We start from the raw sequence: 23814 nt of genomic DNA, 5'->3' as shown, positions 1-23814 counted from the left end.
GGCAGTACCAATACTGCCCCTATTTTGGGTGCCTGGGTGGCTCAATTTAAGCATCTGCCTTTGGCTCAGGTCACAATCCCAGGTTCCTGGATTGAGCCCTGAGTCAGCAGGGAGTCTGCTTTTCCCTCTGCTCCTCCCCTCACTTGTGCTGTCTCTCAAAAATAAAGAAAACTCTTAAAAAAAAAAAAATACTGCCCCTATTTTACAGATCAAATAAGGAACTTGTCCAAGCAATTAAATTGCTGACCATAAAATCGGATTTAGTTTTCCCTGATCTCAAATCCCATTTTTAATCCCTATATTAATCCTTCCAAGTGCCTAATAGTAGTACTAACACCTTCTTTCTTCACCCAAATTCTCCATTCTTCAAGGACCCAACATCTTAGCACTGGAACTCAATCCTTCACTGGGTCTGGGTCAAGGGCAAAATGGATTTGGGACAAAGGTCAAGTAACAGAACTCCTGGCTCTCAGGAGGTCTTCCCACAACAGAAGGGGTGTTAACTCTATACTGCCCTAGAAAGAATCCCTTGTCTGCTGTGCAGTGCACTTGCCAACGTGGGGTTCAGTCTTCAGAAGCATTTGGTCTTTGGGCTCCCCTCCTCCTCTTGCTGTTCTAGTCGTGGTGTGGTATGGAAGTATGCACAGCTTGGGTATTTGTTCTGTTGATTGAATAAATCTTTGTCCTGTTGTTAATTTTCGGATTCAAGAAAACTTCTTTGTAAATGTTGATGGCAAATGTCCCAAGCCTCAATCATCATGCCCTTGCCAATGCCAACTGTAGCGAAACTCAACCTGCATGTCTACCGTCAAGCCATGTGGACTGGTGGTCCGGTGGCTTCGAGTGGGAGGCTAGTGACCCACTGGGGCTTAGGAGGGAAGTCATGCCCAAGTTGAGGGCCTGTGGGCCAGGGTGTAGATGTGGCCGAAAGGTAGGAGCAGGGTCAGCTACAGGAGACAGATGGCTTCGCAACTTTCTGAAGACTCAAATTCCATTTTCTTTCTTTCTTTTTTTTTTTTTTAAGAGAGAGAATGCATGTGCGAGCAGTTGGGGCAGAGGGTGAGAGAGAATCTTAAGCAGGCTACGGAGCCTGATGGGGGTCTCCATCTCCCCGCCCTGAGATTATAACCTGGGCTGAAATTAAGTCAGATGCTTAATCAACTGAGCCACCCAGATGCGCCAACTCCGTTTCATTTTAGATATTGCTACTTCAGTTCACAGTAAGACCCCTGGAAGCTTCTGTGGAAAAGAGCACAGAGCTCAGAATTAAGGGCTCTACATTATAAAGGCAGACAGGGCAAATGGTTAAGAGCAAGGGCCCTGAGGTTGGATTGGCTTGGATTGGCATCTCCTTTGCACCAAGGACTCTGAGACCTTGGGTAAGTGACTTTAAGTTTTCAATCCCTTGGTTTCCTCATTCATAAAAAGGGAATAATACCTCTGTATGGTTTTTCTGGGATTTGGGATGATGCATGTTAAAACACTGAAGTTCCTGGCAAACAGCAGATTTCAGTTTTATGAGGTCAGGCTGTGCTGTGTCACCAGGTGTGTCATTTCTGAAGACCTTTTCCTTCCACAGGTTTTGGTTTTCTTATTTGTAAGAGGAGGATAAGCCTAGGTGTTCTTGGATGTTCCTTAAGAGTTCCACCGTCATCTGCCCTGGAGTTGCCCCAGCGAGCAAAACCGTGCCCCCTAGTGGTTTGTAGTTACTTCAGGATACCATAAAGAATCCCTTGCACTGGTATCAAGACTTAGCTACCATTTCCTTTGGCTCACAGGGGGCTGTTGCCACTGGTCCCTGGATTGCAGGGAGCAGCCTCCCTAAATTCCTTATGTCTCAGGACATGATGCTTGGTACACAGTTTTCCCTTAGTGCTCCTTTTAATGATTTTATTAGTATGGTCACAAGTTTGATGTCTATAGTACATTGATAATGTAGCCGAATACAAATATTTTAAATAAGTAAATTACATAAGTGTGTCAAGTTTTAAAATGTCAACTTTGTGTGATCATGCATTTCCCATGCATTTGCATCTGCACCCCCAAATTGCACAACTCAATCTGTGCTTATCCTCTCTGGGTCTCGGTGTATGCCTCAGCAAGGCTGGGGCAGGAGCTGTTGTGCCTTTTTGCAGACCCAGATATTCAAGAGCAATAGTGTTGAAGTTAGGCATTCCATGGAGCAAGGAAAGCAAAACCAGGTTTTGCTCTGGTTCAGGTAAAAATGCAAATACCGACTATTGCTTGTGTGAACCACCTGATCCCCTAGGGCTGGGGCTAGCACAAAGGGTATTTTGATATCCCTGCATGAGGCCAGCAGGCAGTTTCTGTCCCCACGTTTCCTCCCTAGGGGAAAATTCTAGAACTGAGATGCACAGTCTTCCAACATGCTGTCAGTGATATAGCTGGAACCAAGATGGGATTCGTAGTAACTTTTTTCATCAAAGGTATTAACAGTCCAAGCAACAACCTGAATGCCTTTGGCTGACCACTTCTTCAAGTAGTCCCTGGAGGAAGAGGAAAAACCCATCCTGTTAGAATAAGGACCAGCTGTTCCAGAAATCTATAATGGTCACTAAGTATGGTATTCACTGAGTACTAATAATGCCCCCAGAGAGCCTCTTAACTGGGCCTCTGTGTGCAATCAGAGGGAGTGTTCCAAAACCCAGCACCAGAACCTTCTCCACACTGTTCCAATTTACAACACTTCAGTGACTTGCTGAAGACGCCCTCCACCACAGTCACAGTTTTATCAGAGGCCGTACCTGGCCTCATCTGACACTGTACTTCCCCTTTCCTTTCTCTGTGACAGACCATGGATTTTCTTTCAATTCCTTGAAAGAACTAGGTTCCTTCCTGCCTTAACACTTTTTTTTAAAAAAAGATTTTATTTATTGGGGCATCTGGGTGGCTCAGTGGGTTAAAGCCTCTGCCTTCGGATCAAGTCATGATCCCGGGGTCCTCGGATGGAGTCCTGCATCGGGCTCTCTGCTCAGCGGGAAGCCTGCTTCCCTCTCTCTCTCTACCTGCCTCTCTGCCTACTTGTGATCTCTGTCTGTCCAATAAATAAACAAAATCTTTAAGATTTTGTTGAAAGACGAGACACCCCCCTGACTTAACACTTCTGTATGTGTTTCGCCTCTGACTTGGCTCTCCACCCTCCCACCCTATTCCTACTCACACTTCTGATCTTAGCTTAGTTGTCACCTCCTTGGGGATGTTTTCCCTAACTCCCCCGATTAGGTGAAATTACACAGTATATGTACGCTGTTCTCTCTACACAGCATTTACCTTAGTTGTAATTTTATATTTATTGGATTTCTGATCAGCAACTGTCCCTTCTACTTGACTATAAATTTCATGAGGGTAGACCATGGTTTTCCTTACCATAGCATCTTCAGCTCCTTAATACAATGCTTTGCAATATTGTGGGCATATACCAAATACTGACTGACTTGAATGCACGCATGCCTGAAATAATATGAAACTAACAACTCTAATCAGCTAAAATACACGGCCATAAAAGTGCCGCGATAAAGGTCAGAGTCGGCTAGCAGGGGAGGAATGAGCTTTCTTGGAAGCAATGGAGCAAAGTCTACAGTGCAGAGCAGAGCAGGAAGAAGGGTGGGAGGGATCAGGCAGGCACTCACAGGCTGGCTTCACTGTGGCTCTGCCCTGGATTCTATGTTGGTTTTCAAAGGGAGCCAATCACAAGGATATGTAATCTCTCTTCTGTCACAGTTTAGCAGGTTTCTTTTTTCTTTCCTTTTATAGGTTTATTTTTTCTTTAAAGTGCGCTAAGAATATTTGGTCAACTTATTTTGGAAAGAGGGACATATGCCTGAACTCTTCCCACCTAAGAAGCTAAGTTAGGCATTCCACCTTAATAAAGGCCCGGTGGGCTTTGTGGGGGAAATCCAGTCCAGGCTGTCCACTGTTAATCCTTCCTTTCCAAGAAGAGCATTTCAGGAAATCTATCAGGAGAAGACTAAAAAAAAAAACCACAAAACCAAAAAACCCTTCCAACTTACGGGGATACAAAATCCTTTTGTATGAGGAAAGCTGAAATTCCACACAGGTACCACAGGATATTGTGCATGCTCCAGTCGAGCAAAATGTCCATTACCGCAAACATGGACTGTTTCCAGAGAGCATCATAGCGTGGTTTCCCATCTCCTGTATGGCTAAGGCTCCAAGGTCTATGAGTTAAAGCCGTTACTACATTCTGATCTGTTTGTCTCATCTGAAAAGGAATTATGGAAATTAAATACATATCGTATCTTAAGTCTAATACCTCTCATTTTTCTTTAGATTTAGCCAATGTTACTCATTCTGCCGAAGTTGGCCATAATGGCACCCTGGCCCCCATGTCTACTAAATAGACCTAAATCCTTTGAGTAAATAATGTAATGGATGTAAAGCATTTAACATACAATATAAATAAGAACATTTCCTTCATGAAATCCTTACCTTTAAAATGAGTAAACTATAATCTCACAGTGAAATCTTCATGTCGCAGGAACAAACTCTCAATGGGTTATCAATTTAAACTTTGGCTAGAAATAAGTAATCAGAACTCAGTGAGGGTGGAACCATGATCATTTCCAGATGGGCTGGTTAGCTTTTGATCCCTTCCAGAGAAAAATGGCTGAGAAAGGCTTGGGCGGGGCCTGGGGGTAAGGGAGTGGGGTAAGAAGGAAGTGAGGACAGCAAAGATAGACGAGAAGTAGGGGTAGGGGTTGTGGAAGGTCAACGAGAAATAGGAAGATGTGGATGTTTCACTCTGTGCTCCTCTGGACAATGTAGCAAACGTTTTGAAGGCCTTTGTGGTCAAGTAAGATTGGGAAACACGGATCCAAATGTCTGAAAGCCCCATGACCCTGTTCATCTCAATGACCGTTTATATGTGGACAGGTTCCACCCTTACTGTAAAATTTTCAACGCATATTCTGTTGGTCACTGTTGAAAAATGCTACAGAACCAACAGATTATCTCGGAAACTGGTAAGTAAAGGACACGATTAGCCTTTATTTCCAAATGCATAACTAAAATGAATGATGGTTTCTTTCTTCATTTTTAAGTAGGCTCCACACCCAGTGTGGGGCTTGAACTCACAACCAGCCAGGCACCCCTGAATGAGTTTCTTTTTACAGAAGTATTCTAATACATGAAGAAATGATAGCATTAAAATATTAAGATTTTGCAACCCCTAGCAAATTGAGAGCTGGCCACTGACATCAATAGCAGCCTACAAACAACACAACAGAAGAGTTAATCAGATGTTACCTGCCTCCTGATGAAAAAATACCCTCACCTATGAGATTATCTTGCCAAGAATAACTGAACCTCCACTAATCGAGTCTTTTGCTCTCACTACCAATTTATAGGAAATATATACAGGAGAAGAATGTGTTCAACTGTATCATGATAGAGGAAGCAAAATTTGGACTTGGGTCAACTCTAAAAACAACCTGGTTTCTTCAATAAATACATCACAAGGTGAGGAAAAAGAACTTAGAAACTTACAGGTTCTAAGACTTTAAATTGTAGTATGTAGTCTTTATCTGGGTCCTGATTCAAACTGACATTATAAAAAAAACCCACTTACATTTCTGAGACAAATAAAAATTTATATGCGGACTAGATAAATTTCATAATCTTAAGGAGTCAGTAATGGTTTTAGATAGGATAATGACTGTGTTGTGGCTGTAGTTAAAAAAAAAAAGGGAATCACTTTTCAAAGATACTTAATGCAATTTTTATGGATGAAATGATGTCTGGAATTTACTTCCAAAGAACACTGGGGAAGATGAATGGGGTATGGATGAAACAAGCTAGATCAGTTAAACGGGGGCTCATTTTACTACCGTCAACTTTTGTGCATATTTTAAATTCTCCATCAGCAAGAGTTATTTTTTTAAAAGGTTACTTATGTTATGTAGTGAGATGAAGAGCTACATAATTCTTTGTTCTGAGAATGTTTACTAAAGTAATCTGAATGAGCCTGTAAACAATATAAAAGGAGCTTAAAGAGGAATCATGGTATTTTAAAATGGGATAGGAGTTCATTCTCCTTTCTGAATTTCTCTTGCTAAAAGAGGAATTTCTCTATTATTATTATGTTCAATTAGCCACTGTATAGTACATCATTAGTTTCTGATGTAGTGTTCAACAACTCATTAGTTCTGTATAACACCCAGTGCTCATCACAACACCTGCCCTCCTTAGTACCCATCACCCTGTTACCCCCTCCCCCCGGGCCCTCCCCTCTGAAACCCTGTTTATTTTCCAGGGTCCACGGTCTCTTTTGGATGGTCTCCCTCTCTGATTTCTCCCCCTTCAGATTTCCCTCCCTCCCCCTATGGTCCTCCGTGCTACTGCTTATGTTCCACATATGAGTGAAACCATATGATAATTGTCTTTCTCTGCTTGACTTACTTCAAAAGAGGAATTTCTTAACTGAAATTCAGTTCCATTTAACAGTCTATCTTATGGTTACTTGGCCCATTTCTGTTATCACCATCAACTAACACAGTATTATGTACAACACAAATCCTGAATTTTACCTTATAGATAACTTCTGGCAAGAAAGAGCAGACGATACTATTATTGTATAGTTGAGGAAACTCCTTATAAATTTTCTTTAGAGCATCAGTAGCCTGTAAAGCATAGAGATTCATGTATTTAAATGTAATAGTCCCAGCCAATAACTATTACATACTAAGTACAACCCTACTGAATAAATCAGAAGTTTACTAATATATGTGGACACGGACAGGAGTGCTGGTAGATTCCATTATCCATTGGGATCCTTCTTAAATTCACATCTACAGTAGACGGGGGGTAAGGAGGAGGAGTCCTGTTGCTTTACTGTTTTGTAACCTTTATCCTTTTGTCAGACTTTTTTGGAAAGTATGGCAGGCAGCAGGCCAGTGGAGGCTGGAAGCAAAATTTTAAACCTTTTTCTTATAACCCAGTTTAGCCACTAGGAAAAGTCCTTTTATACTCAAAACCCTATCACCCTCTGCCTTTCCTGGCAGAAGCATGAGCCAACCAGCCTGGGAACTACTAAGCGCAGATGTTCTTGGTCCAGAGGACTAAGAGGAAATGGCATTCATCACCAACACAGAGGAAGAAACAATGGGATAAGGGAGGAACTGGGAAGAGCTTCAAGGTGAACAGAAGTTTCTTTTTGTAGTAGTCCAGTTAAATGAATGAAGAAGAAATTATTGAGCTAAATACTGACATTCTGTAACCTCTAGTGAATTAACAGATTTGGCCGTTAAAAATCAATAGCAGTTGGGGCACCTAGGTGGCCCAGTAGCAGTGGGTTAAGCCTCTGCCTTCGGCTCGGGTTATGATCTTAGGGTCCTGGGATCAAGACCTGCATCTGGCTCCAGCAGGGAGCCTGCTTCCCCCATCCCTGCCTGCTGCTCTGCCTACTTGTGATCTCTCTCTCTCTCTCTCTGTCAAATAAATAAATAAGATCTTTATTTAAAAAAAAAAAAGAAAATCAATAGCAGCTAACAACAGAGGTAGGTGAGTAGGCATTAGGTGGGATGTTATGTCACTATATCACAATTCTTGAAATATCACTAAATTTTGGAAAAGTCACACATACTTAAAATCAAATGTAAGCAACGAAATGCATTCCAAAAAAGAAAAAATACAGAAATTACTCATGTCCTGTTCCCCCTTCACTAATGTGAGAGTATGTACAGAGCCAAAGTTGTATCCTTGCTGTCTGAAATAACATATGCCTTGTACCTGACTCCTCACCCACGTAATTTATTTAAATCTTATAACAACGCCTGTGGTCATTTTTTAAAATTACTCCCATCCCCACCACCCCCAACGGCTGCCCCGTGAGGAAATGGAAGCATATCAAGTTTAAGGTTACACTGTAGCAAGTGACAGCATTTAATCACAATCTGTTGGGACTCCAAAGCCCATGACCTTGGCTCCTGTGCTCTACTAACTCCAATTTGCATCACTTTGTCCTTTACACTAACCATTGTGGTGAATCAGATCACTATGTTCTAATGTGGCCCACACCACCTGTGAGCACCCAACCAGAAAGCTCAAATAGTCTTTCTTCTTTTTCCCCCTTTATTCTAAGACAATAAGCATGAAGTACACTGTGGGTGAAATGTAGGACCTTTGACCAACAACCCTAGATATTTTTAGAATTTCTTCTCTACATGATATGGTCCAGGGATTCATATTTTTAATAGGTATTCATGGTGATTCTGGTGCAAACTAACTGGAAAACCTAAATGTATAGAACTGTATATCAGAATACTACAGTGAGGGTGCCTGGGTGGCTCAGTTGTTAAGCTTCTGCCTTGGCTCAGGTCATGATCTTAGGGTTCTGGTCCTACATTCAAGTCCTACATTGGGCTCCCTGCTCGGCAGGAAGCCTGCATCTCCCTCTCTTGCTCCTCCTGGTTGTGTTCCCTCTCTTTTAAATAAATAAATAAAATCTTTAAAAAAAAAACAATAAAAAACACAATGTACCAGAATAATTAATGAGCCGGAGCACCATTCTCCTTTCTTCAAAAATGAGAGTTTCCTGTGCTAAAGCTAGAATATATACTTAGGCTTTTATTTCAGGTTTTAACAACTAGTTTCAACTATATCCTGGGATGGATAAAAAAAAACTGAGATCAGAATTTCCCACCAGTAGATGGCCACTACTGATTGATTATACCTTGCAAGGGGGAAAATATAAGTTGTCCAAATGAAGATAAAAAGTATTTGTACTTGAAAAGCTAGTTATAAGTGAACAAATGTAATCTAAACCATATTTGCCCATTGATTTCCACTGCAGTGATATGTTTTTATGAATAAAAGTGTATGTTCTAAAATTTAAGCAAAATTTTTTAGGAATGTTTTATGTATTTGAAAAAATAATAGTGATTTTACCGTAAAAGTTTAACTACTCAAATCATAGAATAACAAAACTATACATAAGGGATAGAAATCATATAGGAAGGATAACTATACATAAAAGATAAATGTCCTATTAGCTATCACAATCTGTTGGGACTCCAAAGAGTTCTCTTTAAATTCAGTCCACAGTTGTCCATCTAAAACCATTAACTTATCAGCCAGACGCAACTGGTCGTACATCTAACTCCTGAATTCTTCCCGAGGTTAGTCAAAGTACCTCTTTATGGTTTATTTACTGACTTTTGTAAATGCTATTTATGTAAGTAAGAAAAACCCAAATCAATTTTGTATTAGCTGTAGAATATCAGGAGTTGTTCAAAGGTTCCATCAAAGGTTAAGAGTTCCATAATTTGCTATTTGCTTAAAGATACGGATTTTTGCATGATAAACTTCTAATAAGCAATAAAAATAATTTAAGAAGGATAAGTAGCAAAATCTATGGTTGATTTTCGAAATGACTCTCAATTAAATAAGATGTCTTTTCAAGAAAGTAAAGTCTGGGGGCACCTGGGTGGCTCATCAGGTTAAAGCCTCTGCCTTTGGCTCAGGTCGTGGTCCCAGGGTCCTGGGATCGAGCTCCACATCGGGCTCTCTGCTCCACAGGGAGCCTGCTTCCTCCTCTCTCTCTCTCTCTGCCTGCCTCTCTGCCTACTTATGATCTCTGAATGTCAAATAAATAAATAAAATCTTAAAAAAAAAAAAAAAAGAAAGTGAAGTCTGTGGTATAAACTGTACCATATTTGCATGGCCCTTGACATCAAAGAAGATTGTGAGGTTATGGTTTAGGCACTCTGCAACGGCTTCTCTCAGGGTAGGGATCTTTTCATCAGGGAAATCATTCCTATAAGAGAGGGGAAAGGAATAGTATATTGCAGGAAAAAGAAAAAGATAAAAGTTTAGTGAAACAGATGTTTGACAAAATGTCTTCCAACCAACAGGAAAAAGTGTTTTCCCTAACTTCCTTTCTTTAACCATACTGGAGTCTAGGGATAATTTACTTTATGTCCTCGAAACAGACGACAGATATCCTTGACCAAAGAACAGCAACAACAACAAAACTTACTTAATTTTTAGGAAATCAGTAGATTTAGAATATAATAGGACCTCTACTCACTAAAGGCCAGAGTATAATGCCTCTTCTGGAGTACTTGAGACTGAAATTTAAGACCGTAATTGCCCTAACAGAACCTGATGCAGGAGAAATTCCTAGAAATACATAAATTTGTTCACTGGATTTTTGTGCATTTAAGTGCGACTGTTTGAAATAAATGTCTACACATAATTTTCTGATAAAGAAAAGGAAAAAGTCATGTGCCTTAGATATATAAGAAATCAGATTTTCTCACATAATGAAATTTTATTCTATATGATTTAACTTATGCTTATTCAACAATATAATTTCAAGTGTAGTATCTTGGTTTAAAAAAAAAAAGATAATTTAAATAGTACAGGCAATTCGCCAGCCATTCTATTCAAAGCCTACTCCTTGGGAGTGAGAGATGAGACATGACTTTGCTATTCCCTTGGCCAGTCTTAGTTTCCATGCCACCCCCTCCCCCCAACTCAGGATGAGCATCTTACCACGTTGAGGATAATTCTAGAGAAAATACCTATTTTTCCTAAAACATGGTCCATAAACACAAGCCAATGACTTCACCTGATATTCAGAGAAAATGCAATGAGTTCCAACTGGAGGACAAAGACTGGCTATGCTAAAGACTTAAGATGGTATACTGACACCAATATTGCATTTTTTCTTTTTTGACGTGAGAGAGGTATTTAATTAGTTCTTCATATCTATTTTTCAATACAGATTAGAAGTAGCAAAAAACAAATGAAAAACTTATGTAGACTGATGTAGTATAACATAGTAATGGGTAACAGTTACCCAATGGAGATTTCTCATTTGATTTCCTTCTCTGTCTAGAGTTTTATGGGTTTAAAATTTTTTTATATACTCCTTTCTCTAAAACACTGGAGTGTAAGATTCATCTGATCTAATGTGTTGTTCAAAGGTAATTTCGTTATTGATTTTCTGCCTGCATGATCTAGTCATAATATAATGCCTTTTTGAGGTACCTGGGTGGCTCGGTCATTAAGCATCTGCCTTTGGCGCAGGGTCCTGGGACCCAGCCCTGCACTGGGCTCCCTGCTCAGCAGGAAGCCGGCCTTTCCCACTTTTCCTGCTTGAGTTCCCTCTCTCACTCTGTCTCTCTCTGTCAAATAAATAAAATCTTTAAAAACTAAAACAAAGCAATACCATGCCCTCTTAAAGTATTTTATGGGTGATGATGACCCTGAGTATTTTTTGCTTTAATTTTTGACGTTGAAGCTGACCTCTTAGCCTCATTATCACTGTAATATTAAAACCAGCTTTTCTCTTGCAGATGGCAGAACAATGAAATATCTGATGACTGCAAAGAGCAATTCCAGCAGCCTGCACTCTGAACTTTCAAGTGTTACCATTACTCTTTCTAGATTATAACTTCCTTCAGTGGCTTTTCAGATCCTAGGAAACTACAGTCTGAATATCTTTCAGGGAAGACTATAACATAATCACTAGGTTGAATACTTAATACTCAAAGAATATTGATCATTGGCCAGAGAACTGATACAACATGGGTAACAGTGAGTATACATTTTCAGTATTACAAAAAAGAGAGGGATTTACATAACCACATTCCAAAGTACATTACCCAGTATACTCATTCCAATGTGTTTATAGCCATTTATGGTGGGAATGGTGTCGTCATACGTGGTCTGTAGTCATACATGTTTGAGAAACATTAAATTAAAGGTAATAATTGAGTGATGTGGACTATTTATCCCTAAAGGGAACATCTACCGTATAGTGCTTGATCTTAGTTGATCTCAGAACCCTTTTCTTGTGGGATAGCTTATAGGACTAATTCTGAGATATACATATACCCGTAAATCTCATATATAAAATTTCTATGATAGTACAAAGTAATTGTCTAATGTTACTAATGTTAGTGACTAGACAGTGTATTGTCTTGAGAATAATTCCCAGGCCAAATCTGGCCACAGTGGGAAAAGATGAAAACTATTCATGTCATATTTCTGTTGTTCCTGGCACCCTGCTCATTACTTGGGAAACCTGTATATAGTTCAAAACAAAACACAGCAAAACAATTCTTCTGGAGCAGAAGATGCCAGTGTCTTTAGAAGGTGCCAGAGTCTTTCTGTGATCCCCAACAGAAGCTGAAAGGTATGTTTAAGTGACAATGAACCACTTACCTTAACCTGTGATTTGCTGCGGGATTAAGCTTCCTAATTTGTTCAAATGTCAAATCACACAGTCGACCAGTGCCATCAGTTGTCCTGTCGACTGTGTTATCGTGCATTAAGACAGGAATCCCGTCAGAAGTAAACTCAATGTCCAATTCCACACCTGTTGCTCCATTCTTAGCTGCCTTAACAAAAACATCAACAATATTAATGGCAAATGGCCAAAGATACCATTTTACAATCTACATGTTCAAGATGACCAACAGTGCTAGCTAGGTAGATAGCATCTCTTACCGATTTCTTTTCCTTCTAGTACCAAATAGCTATCCACCTGGTTTCTTCTTTTCCCTGATAACTCTACTTCAACGTGCACACTTAGGGATTCCTCACACACTTTAAATTCCCCACTCTTGGATGCCTGGGTGACTTAATCGGTTAAGCATCTGCCTTCAGCTCAGGTCATGACTCCAGAGTCCTGGGATCCTGTCTGCACTGGGCTCCCTGCTCAGTGGGTAGTCTGCTTCTCCCTCTACTCTTCCCCCCTGCTCATGATCTCTCTCTCACTCTCTAATAAATAAAATATTTAAAAAAAAATTACCTACTCTTCCCATTCTCACAGTAGTAAATGGGGAGATTTCTGGAACTTGAGTTTTCTCTGGTTGCTTTAACTCTATGGGCCATTAATAGCTTACAGTGACAAATATTTAGATAAATTCCACTGCTTCCCTATACTCTATTTGGTACAGCACCTCTGATGACGCCCCTGTGTTTGCTGATCAGCTGTGTGTCCTGCACTACTTTGGCATAAACAAGAGGGGGTCAGGTTCTTGGTTTAACTCCACCCTCTGTAACAGGAACACCAAGCCTGCTTCTAGGGGGAACTACATTTTGTTTATGTAAGCAGCCCTGGCTGTTGGCCAACAAGCTGGTAAACACGATAAGGTATACTGCAATTTATCTAAAAAGAGAACTTGAGCATGTTCCTCTGAGATATACTACCCAACATTTGCTTTCTTGGCTTCTTTGTCACAATGAAGACATGAAATGCTCATTAGGATCAGGATTTTAAATTACAAAAATTTTTAATTATGCAAACACACAAAGCAGTATATAGTAAGAAAGACTTAACAGATGTTAACTTTTGCCACAGTTGCTTCAATCTCTTGCTGTCCTAAAATGTAATAGTAGTTAGTATTTATTGAGCCTTTTCTATATAGTCAGGCACTATTCTAAATGCTTTAAATATATTAACTCATTTGATTCTCACCACCCCTGGGTAATATTAAGATTCTCATTTTCAGATGAGGAAACAGAAAATAAGAAATTTGCTTTTAGTTATACAAACTATGACATGGTTGAGGGTGCACTTTTTTTTTTCTTTTAAGATTTTATTTATTTATTTGACAGAGATCACAAGGAGGCAGAGACGCAGGTGGGGGTAGGTGGAGGGGTGGGAAGCAGGCTCCCTGCCAAGCAGAGAGCCTGATGCGGGGCTCCATCCTAGGACCCTGGGATCATGACCTGAGCTGAAGTCAGAGGGTTTAAACCTCTGAGCCACCCAGGAACCTCTAGAGGCTGCACTCTTAAGCACTATATGTTTACTATTGATACTACAGATAAAGGGAAATTTCTCCCCATTCCTCTCCATCTTAAAGTTGGTGTGCATCATTCCTGTGTCATTCTCTTGAAAGTCTTTATATATTTGGTACAAACTTAAGTACTCAAGTACTGAGAAACAACATACGGTTCTGTACTAGTGCACAGCAGCGATTCAGTAATTGCTAGCCATTGTTATTTACTGCGTTCTTTAAAACGCATTTTCAATTTTAATACAGTCGAATTTATCAATCATGTACTTTATGGGCATAGATTATTCCTTCTTTTTAAATCCTTTCCTTATAAAGATACAATACAACTCCATTTTCTTCTAAGCTTCAAAGTTTGATTTTCATAGTATGACCAATATTTCCTCTAAAACTCTAGGATCAGTTTCATCATTTTTAAGATGATACTTCTTGGGGCGTCTAGGTGGCTCAGCTGGTTAAGGGACCAACTCTCACCGACTCCTGATTCCAGCTCAGGTCATGACCATGGGACCAAGCTCTGTGTCAGGCTCTGCCCTCAGAGTGGGGTCTGCTTGAGATTCTCTCTCTCCCTCTCCCTCTGCCCTTCCCCTTTATTTGTGCGTGCACACACATGCTCCTTCTAAATAAAATACACATTAAAAAAAAGATTTTATTTATTTATTTGACAAAGAGACATCAAGAGAGGGAATATAAGCAGGGGGAGTGGAAGAGGGAGAAGCAGATTCCCTGCTGAGCAGGGAGCCTGATGTGGGGTTTGATCCCAGGACCCTGTGATCATGACTTGAGCCAAAGGCAGATGCTCAAAGACTGAGCCACCCAGATGCCCCGTTTTCTAAAGAAAATCTTAAAAAAAAAAAAAAAAAAAAGGAGAGATGATAGGTCTCTAAAGATCTTAAGAGACATAGGATTTAGAAATAATGCATGTAAATTACCAAGCTTGGTGCCTAGCTCAAAGTTGGCACTCAACATAAGCTGTTATGATTAAAAAAAAAAATCCATTTCAGTGAAAAAGTCATTACAGTAGTGCTCACATCTTTACACTGGTTGGAAGGTGTATCTTTTTATAAGCTTAAAAGGTATCTTTTCTAAGTTAAAGACAGGATAACGCACTGGTAAATTAATATGCGTTGTATCATTTAAGACATAAAACAAGATCACATTTTCAGTATGCACAATGCATCTGTCTCACTGTAACACAAATATTTTTCTTATTCCCTGAGGCCAGCCACTATAATTAGTTCAATTATTTTTGTATTCATTAGGGCCATCTCTATTTGGTAACCACACAAAAAATAACAGTGGTAAGACACTGAATTTTAGCAAGATTATTAGAACTAGTGAGTTCATTTATTTGTCTTTTCTGAGTAGTTTATTAAGGTCCCAAGCAAAAGCTTTATAAAAGTACCACCATATTAGAGTTTCTCAGACCAGATCTTCTAATGACTGCATTCAACTGTCTTTACCAATACTTTTATTGCCTCCTTTCAGAGACAAGATCTGTTTTAAATTCACATATTAGTATACAGTTCACACTCATCTTTTCATTTAGAGAAATTCCTTATAATAGTATTTTTGTTCTAAACATACAAATTTCACGTAAACTGGTTTATAAAAAGTGCAATTTTATTAAAATTTTATTTAAAATGAAAAAATTTATTTAAAAACTATACTAATAGTTTAGTAATAGACTAGCACAGTGTAGTATCAATGCTTGCCTTGGGGCAGAGGTGTGATGGGGGTTAACTCCAAAGAACACAATGGAAGTTTCTGGGGTGATGGAAATGGATTAAGGTAGTGGTTACCCAGGCATATATGTTTATCAAAACTCATCAAACACTGAAAATGTTTGCTTTTTATAGATGTAAATTATACTTGGATAAAATTGATTTAAAAAGTATTTGCTTTCACAAATTCATTATATGTATATGGCTTTTTAAAAGTTTCACTGAAAAGTATCTTTTAAATATCCAACCTTACACTGTAACTTCACACAGCCTTAGTGTTTACTAACAATGAAGAAAACCATAGACTCCACTATTAGAACACAGAATGGCACAGCGTTTTTGGTAGAGATTTTTTTCAATCTGATGAAGTTCAGAATCACATCTTTCTTCTTCTTTTTAGCTTCGAGACTATTCACATGCCACGTAATTCCTGTTTAAAGTGTACAATTCAGTGGTTTTTAAAAATTAAATTCACTGAGCTGTGCAACTCCCACCACAATCAATTTTAGAACATTTTCAACACCTCAAAAAGAAATCCCGTGTCCGTTAGCAGTGAGTCCCCAGTCAACTACTAATCTACTGCTATCTCTGTGGATTTGCTCATTCTGGATATTTTATTTAATAAAATTATATAATATGCAATCTTCCGTGCCAGGCTCCCCCACCCCCAGCATGCTTCTAAGGTTCATTCATATCGCAACACGTATCAGGACTTCTTTCCTTTTTCTTGCTGTATATTATTCCACCATATGGCTACATCACATTTTACTTGTCGATTCATCAGTTGCTGGATATTTCTGTTGTTTCCATTTTTGGTTATTAATATGCTATGAACATTTCTGTATAAGTTTTTGCATGATGTATGCTTTCAATTCTTTTAGATATACGTATATTTATATCTAGGAGTGTTACTGCTGGATCAAATGGTAACTCTGTGTTTAAGCTTTTAAGGAACTGCCAAGCTGTTTTTCTCACCAGCAGTGTAGGAAAGTTCCAATTTCTCCACATCCTCATCAGTACCTGTTATTGTCCTTTTGTTTATAGCCACCCTAATGGGAATTTCATTGTGGGTTTGATTTCCATTTCCCTAATGACTGATAATGTTGAGTATCTTTTCTCGTGTGTTTACTGGCTATTAGAACTGCGCAATCCTTCCTACAAATACTTACCGAGTGCCTACCGGATCAGGCACTATTCTAAGGAGTGAGGAGGGTGGTGAACAAGAAAGAAAAGGATTATGGGTCTTGTATTTCAGTAGGGAGAAACAGATCACAAACATGTTACATGTAAATTATGATAGTGATCAATGTTTTAAAAAAGAAAATAAAGGGTAATGTGAAGGTTAAAGGCAGTGGGGGTTACTAGACAAGGCAATCAAGGAAGTCCTCTTTGAGAGTATGTCATGTGAGCCGAGACCTTAATGATCAAAGGGAGCTAACCATATGAAGATCCAGGGGAATAGTTTCCCAAGCAGAAGAGCAAGTATCAAACAAAGACTACAATGTAGGACGGAGCCATGTGTCAAGAAAGTTGACTGTCTACCCAAAGCTATTCCCCTTCTTTTTCTCTGCTGGTAGAGACCTGTTCTTGCCACATTGTTCAGCTTTTTCTTGTGTTCAGAGTGACCGATTTTCAATCCCTCTGTGTGTATGTGATGGAGACTTCTGGGAAAGGAAAATGGAAGAGGGATAGAGACTAGATGGCGATGTGTAAGAATGTGATGCCCGGGGCTGCAGTGGCCACCGGGAAACTACAATGAGGGCTAGTAAATATGATGCAGGTGGCAGAGCAGATAGAGCAACAGAACCTGAGTTCTCCATGATCATAAACTGAACAGCTATAAATCAAACCATCCTGGGGGCACCTGGGTGACCCAGTTGGGTAAGTGCCTGCCTTCGGCTCAGGTCATGATCCCAAGGTCCTAAGATAGAGCTCTGCATCGGGCTCCCTGCTCAGCGGAGTGTGCTTCTCCCTCCCCCTGCTGCTCCCCCTGCTTGTGCTCTCTCTCTCTCTGTCAAATAAATAAATAAAATCTAAAAACTAACAAAACAGAACAAAAACCTAAAAAGCCACCCTGGAAGTCACCTCTCCCCTATATTCTTGCATTCTTTTTATGTCAGATATTAAGTTCCCTTACTGTTTGAGATATTTGTGTGTGTTTGTGCTTAAGATTTTATTTATTAGAGAGAGAGACACAAGCAGGAGTAGTAGCAGAGGAAGAGGGAGAAGGAAGCTCCCCACTGAGCAGGGAGCCTGCTGCGGGGCTCAATCCGAGGAGACTGGGATCATGACCTGAGCCAAAAGCAGACACTTACTGGGCGTCCCATATCATTTGAGATATTAGAAGTTTGAGTTTCTATTACATGAAGCCAAAAGCATCCTAACAAGCACCCAGGGTAGTTGGAACAGGAGCAGAGGCTTTGAGAAGGGTATAAGATAGAATGTGTTTGGATTTTATTTAATTCCAACAGAGAACCACTGGAGAATTTTATTGATTTATTTGGTGGGGTTTTTTTTTTTTTTTTTTGGACAGACAGAGATCACAAATAGGCAGAGAGGCAGGCAAAGAGAGAGGAAGGAAGCAGGCTCCCTGCAGAGCAGAGAGCCTGATGCGGGGCTTGATCCTAGGACCCTGGGATCATGACCTGAGCTGGAGGGGCAGAGGCTTTAACCCAGTGAGCCACCCAGGTGCCCTAGCCATTGGAGAATTTTAAATTAAGGGCAGTATATAACCCGATTTATACTTTTTTTTTTTTTAAGATTTTATTTATTTATTTGAGAGATAGACAGTGAGAGAGAACATGAGCGAGGAGAAGGTCAGAGAGAGAAGCAGACTCCCTGTGGAGCTGGGAGCCCAATGCGGGACTCGATCCCGGGACTCAGGGATCATGACCTGAGCTGAAGGCAGTCGTCCAACCAACTGAGCCTCCCAGGCATCCCCCGATTTATACTTTTAAAGCTGCACTGGGCTCCTGGGTGGAAAATGGACTGTGGGTACAATTTAATCCCTCTGTCACCAGCAGGTATCTGTTCTTGGACTCCATCCATTTCACCTCTCTCATGTTTTTCCTTCTGTATCTACTTTATATAATCCATCAGAAATTCTACCATTCTCAGAAAGTCCTTCCTGATTGTTTACATAGTAAAGTGTTTAAGAATACGAATTATGAGCTGCAGAGACACAAAGGGAGCAAGAAGAGGACAACGAAACATACTTTGAAGGAAATAAACTACATATTCCTTTTGAAGTCAAGAGGGAGGATGCGACCTTGTCTTAAGTCTGTATTCAGCAACTAAATTCTGTTATAGCTAAAAAGTTCATTCAGGGCGCCTGGGTGGCTCAGTGGGTTGGGCCGCTGCCTTCGGCTCAGGTCATGATCTCAGGGTCCTGGGATCGAGTCCCACAACAGGGGCTCTCTGCTCAGCAGGGGGCCTGCTTCCCTTCCTCTCTCTCTGTGATCTCTTCCCTTCCTCTCTCCTACTGTGATTTCTCTCTGTCAAATAAATAAATAAAATCTTTAAAAAAAAAAAAAAGTTCATCCAGAGTGACCTTATATTGGAACAAGCAGAATTATCATATTTCATTTCCTCTTAAGCCAGGAACTTGGCACAATGTTTATTATTATTACATATATTAAAGACATGTACAACCTAAACATACCTGAATGGAAATTAACTTTAATTCCCTTGCACCACAACAAGTTATGAAACACTATATGTGTATGTGTATTTCACATACATACTTCCTCATTTAACATGATTCATAGTCAGTTCATCGTGTTCCTGGCCAAACCACCATATCATTTATAAATACTTGGGAATGCCGTCTGTGTTCAGTTAATACTAAGTTACACTTCAAGGCAACTTACATAAATGTAAGTTGAAATGGAAGTCAATGACAACTATATACTTTTTTCTCTATAATTATCTTTCTTTTCATAACAATTCTCCTGTATAGCTACGTTACTTCACCTATCTGAATTTAAGTTAGAATGTAAAATACATTCTCCAATATCTTTATATTTCTACTTATTTATTTACTGAGATTTTACTTTCAGGTAATCTCTACACACATCGTGGGGCCTCAACGCACAACCCTGAGAAAAATAGTTCCATGTCTTCCAACTGAGCCAGCCAGGCACCCCTCCCCTTGGTTTATTGTGATGAAAGGGAAACAGGGCAGCTTTTCTAGCTTTCTACTTAAAAATAAGTATAGGGGCGCCTGCGTGGCTCAGTCGTTAAGTGTCTGCCTTCAGCTCAGGTCACCATCCCAGAGTTCTGGGATTGAGCCCCACATTGGGCTCCCTTCTCAGCGGGAGGCCTGCTTCTCCCTCTCCCACTCCCCCTGCTTGTGTTCCCTCTCTCGCTGTCTCTCTGTCAAATAAATAAAATTTTAAAACAATTAAAAAAAATATAAAGATATTGGGGCAGCTGGCTGGCCCAGTCAGTAGAGCATGTGACTGTTGATCTCAGGGTTGTAAGTTCAAGTCCCATGATGGGTGTAGACATTACTAAGAAAAAAAATAAACTTAAAGCAAAAACAAAAACACCACAAAGAAGCAAGGGGAAAGAAGCATGCAAGAGAAGTCTAATTTGGGGGTGCCTGGGTGGTTTAGTCAGTTAAGTGTCTGACTTCAGCTCAAGTCATGATCTCGGGGTACTGGGACAGAGCCTACACTGGGCTCCCCTCTCAGCTAGGAGTCTGCTTGTTTTGCTCCCTCTCCCTCTACCCCTCTTCTGGGTTGTGTGAGCTCACTCTCTCTCTCTCAAATAAATAAATAAATAAATAATTTTTTTTAAAAGAAAGAAAAGAGAGGTCTAACCTGGTCTATAAACAGTCAGCTGTCCTCTACAAATTAACAGCTGCCTTCCTGACTCCTTCCCTTCTTCAGACTTAATTTTTTTTTTTAACCTTTATCCTGAGATAATTTTAAAAATGAAGCCATCTTTAGATTACTTCAGCTTACGTTTGTAGAGGTCTTACCCTGGGTCAAGCTCTTTCTGTGGACTACCTCATTGAATCACAATCTATTAGGTAGATACCAATATCATTCCAATTTTACAGATAGGAAACCTGAGGTCTGGGTGGGGCTGGAGTGAGGACAGGTGCCCTAGGGCACCTCTCAACTCGGACTCTGACTGGGACACAGAGCTTAAGTAACTTGCTCATTATGTAATACTGTCTGTTTGTAGCTAGACAGTGAGTCCAAGTTTTTATATCCTGGAACACAGTCTAATCTCCGACAGAGACCTCTAGGGCTTGGAACCCTGTATTCTAGTTGTTGCTGTGTATTTGAGTCCGTTTTCCTACCCATTTGATGTTAAAATAATGTCTGAAAGAAATGTGAGGGTCAGATGTATTTCCACAGATGCAAAAATGTCCATACAACTGAAAATCTCTCATACTATGCAAACTATCATTATTATGAAGTCAGGAGACTGCTAGGAGTTTGGAGGGAGCAAGAGTCTTAGGACAGTCTTGTTAAAAGGAGACGCAAAAACTGATCAGGAGTCCAGCTGCCAGGGTTGTCTGGCACGAATGGTGTGTTTGGAGCAAAAGGTGATAAGGAGATGACTTGGATAATTTGGAGGACAAGCAAAGACAGCTTCTGTGAATGTGATCCGTTTACAATAAAGTCAACTACTGACGGAGACTGTACTTAAACCTGGCTGGCCACACTTCCTACCTACCTCATTCGCCAACCTTTATTCGGTTCCTTGAAGTCAGACTCCATAGTATCTATTCTGTTACCTGAACTTTCCAAGATCATTTCCACCTCCGGACTTTTGCACTTGCTGTTCTCTTTTCCTGGAACACCTTTCTCCCAGATCCAAGGCTGGCTCCCCTTCACAATTCCAGTTTCAGTTCAAGTCATGTCTTGCGAGAGGACTTCTCTGACTATCTAAAACAGCATAAGCCCTCCCATTCTTTACCCTGTTACTCTATTTCTTCATCATACTTTTTGTCTCTTCAAGTACCTCATTTATGCGTTTACTTGTTTAAGGCCGATTTCCCACATTCCAATGCATGCTCTGTGAAAGCAAGAACTCTTTCTGTCTTGTTTATTACTGTATCCTCAGTGCCTGGCATATAGCAAATATGTAGGTCTTTGCTGCGTTCTCTGAGTAAGTTGGCAGATTTCTGACTTACGAAGGATCGAGGGCCACTTGGATATATTTCTTCTGGATGAATGGGGAACTGGGAAGGCTATCATGAGAATACTGGAGAACCTTCGGAAGGTCCAGCAGAAGTCCAGCCTCCCAGGGGGTACCGAGGGGCGCGAGGCGTAGGGGACTCACCTGCCGAATGGCCGCCAGCGTGTTCTCGGGCGCGTCGTGGCTGCCGCCGCGGTGGGCAATGGCGGAAACGCGGTCCCGGGGCTTGAGCACCTGCAGGGCCCTGCGGGAGGGCACAGGCTCAAAGCTGAAGAGGCGCAGCAAGAGGTAGAGGCTGCCGGTGAAGAGGCAGGCATTGAAGGGACTACGCGTTACCAGCAGCAGCAGCAGCAGCAGGAAGGAGAACGGGCCCAGGAGGCCCCCCTGTTCCTCCCACAGCCACATGCCGGCGCCCGCACCGGCACGGACGGGAGTCCCGGACCCGCCGGGCTCCCCGGACAAGAGAGCGAGAAGCGAGGGCGAAAGCCCAAGACACTCGCCGCAGAGAGAACCCTCTTAGGGGACCAGCGCCGCACAATGGCGGCGGCAGCCGCATCCGGAGAGGGAGCCGGGCGTCCAGCCAATCAGGGCGGGGGATCTGCAGAGCTCGGGGGGGCGGAGCCGCTGCCATGGCAACGGAGGAGGACTCAGGCCCTAGGCTCACGTTCCAAAATAGCTTTGGATTATTCTGGGGTCCGGACTTCAACCAAGGGTTTCAGACTCCAGAAGGAAGTGAAATACAAGAGCGGTTGCATGGTTGTATGGCTGGAAAGGATCTTAGTGACTCCTCATTTTGCCCTTGAGAAAACTGCCCAGGGAACCTTGCACGGGCAGGACGTTTAGATGGCTTTATGTATTCAATTCAAGATAGGCCCAACAGCAATCCAGGCGCTCAGGTTACAGGAGTGCACAGGACCAACCGGGTCTCTGCTCTCCTGGGGTTTACATTCTCGTGGGAGGAAGTAATAGTGCTTAGGGAGTACAGCTCACATCTCTGGAGTGCTTACCATGTTCTAGGATCTGTGCTAGCAAATGTTTATGCATTATCTCATTTATTCTCACAACAGTCTCAATGGGTATTATCTCAGGAGACTGAATTCAGTAGAAGAGGCACAATCAAATTTTAAAGCTGGAAGGGATTTTAATAATTCCCTCATTTTATGGATGAAGAAACTGAGGCCAGGAGCAGGGAAGTGAATTGAGCAAATAATGACAGTCAAGACTGACATCAAGCCATCCCAGTTTTAAGCCAGTGGCCCTTGCACTCCTCCTCCTATTCTTACTTTTCCTCCTACTAAGGACTAGTGAGGCTTTTGTACTAGGCACTGTTCAAGAAACTTATCTTAACTGTTCTTCATAACTACCCTTGTGATAGGCACTTTTTTTGTGATAAGCACTTTTATTTATTTTTTAAAAGATTTTATCAATTTGACAGGCAAAGATTACAAACAGGTAGAGAGGCAGCCGGGGGTGGGGGGTGGGGGACGGGGAAGCAGGCTCCCTTCTGAGCAGAGAGCCCGGAGGGGGAAATGATCCAATGACTGCGGGATCACAACCTGAACCTAGGGCAGAGGCTTTGTTTGTTTGTTTGTTTTAAAGATTTTATTTATTCATTTGACAGAGAGAGAGATCACAAGTAGGCAGAGAGGCAGGCCGAGAGAGAGGGAAGCAGGCTCCCCGCTGAGCAGACAGCCGGATGATGCGGGGCTGATCCCAATACCCTGAGATCATGACCCGAGGCAGAGGCTTTAACCCACTGAGCCACCAGGTGCCCCGATAGGCACTTTTAAAGCTCATTTCCCACGTGTAAAAATATGCACGGGAAGGACTTTCAGCAAGAAAGGCGAAAGGTTAAATCGAATTAGGAAATGTGAAGGGGCAACTACATATTTTGGAAAAGTAGTAACATGTTTAGATAGGAAATTTCGGTAAGACATCCGGAGCTTTTTCTTTCATCTTGAACCTGTTACCTTTCTTTCTTGGACTTTGTTTTCCTACTGAGTTGCAAAAAGGTAGGGATGTCCTGAGGCTTAGAGTTGATATCTAGGATTCAGCAAATTTTTATTTACAGAGAAAAAAAATTGGTGATCGTTGTACGTTTTCCAACGACCACAAAGAAAGAGGTGATCTCTTTACAGATAAGAAAA

At 41.1% G+C, this 23814-nt stretch overlaps 1 protein-coding gene and 1 long non-coding RNA gene across 4 annotated transcripts; one reads left to right on the top strand and one right to left on the bottom strand.

Annotated features, from left to right (window-relative positions):
- Window positions 1–1862: 1862 nt before the first annotated feature.
- On the bottom strand, window positions 1863–22271 carry GDE1 (glycerophosphodiester phosphodiesterase 1). 3 transcript variants are annotated; one of them, XM_082714934.1, is made up of 6 exons: window positions 21812–22271; window positions 12211–12386; window positions 9688–9793; window positions 6567–6659; window positions 4032–4243; window positions 1863–2507 (listed from the first exon to the last, which is right to left on the bottom strand). In XM_082714934.1, exons 1-6 carry the CDS (start codon window positions 22070–22072, stop codon window positions 2360–2362), a joined length of 996 nt encoding a protein of 331 aa, XP_082571060.1. In that variant the 5' UTR covers window positions 22073–22271; the 3' UTR covers window positions 1863–2359. The 3 variants fall into 3 exon arrangements, with proteins under 3 accessions (XP_082571060.1, XP_082571062.1, XP_082571061.1); XM_082714936.1 differs by having other exon boundaries at window positions 12211–12382; window positions 21812–22242; XM_082714935.1 differs by lacking the exon at window positions 6567–6659 and having other exon boundaries at window positions 21812–22242.
- LOC309855065 lies at window positions 4250–12126 on the top strand. The gene is made up of 2 exons (XR_014306593.1): window positions 4250–5499; window positions 11340–12126. It is a non-coding gene; the product is annotated as an uncharacterized lncRNA (long non-coding RNA).
- Window positions 22272–23814: the final 1543 nt, after the last annotated feature.

The sequence above is a fragment of the Mustela nivalis genome (assembly GCF_964662115.1).
Source record: "Mustela nivalis genome assembly, chromosome: 19".
NCBI classification, from domain to species: Eukaryota; Metazoa; Chordata; class Mammalia; order Carnivora; family Mustelidae; genus Mustela; species Mustela nivalis.
The sequence above is the reverse complement of the archived record's forward strand: the minus strand, read 5'-3'. Positions and strand labels throughout refer to the sequence as shown.

What these genes read in the sequence shown, in the direction of transcription:
- GDE1 (XM_082714934.1), bottom strand. Translation starts at nt 22,072, where the DNA reads ATGTGGCTGTGGGAGGAACAGGGGGGCCTCCTGGGCCCGTTCTCCTTC. An exon ending in TCAAGGGCCATGCAAATATG is followed by an intron (nt 6,660 to 9,687) that starts GTACAGTTTATA and finishes TATGCTTTACAG; the next exon opens with GCTACTGATGCTCTAAAGAA. An exon ending in CAAAAGGATTTTGTATCCCC is followed by an intron (nt 2,508 to 4,031) that starts GTAAGTTGGAAG and finishes CTCTTCCTCCAG; the next exon opens with GGACTACTTGAAGAAGTGGT.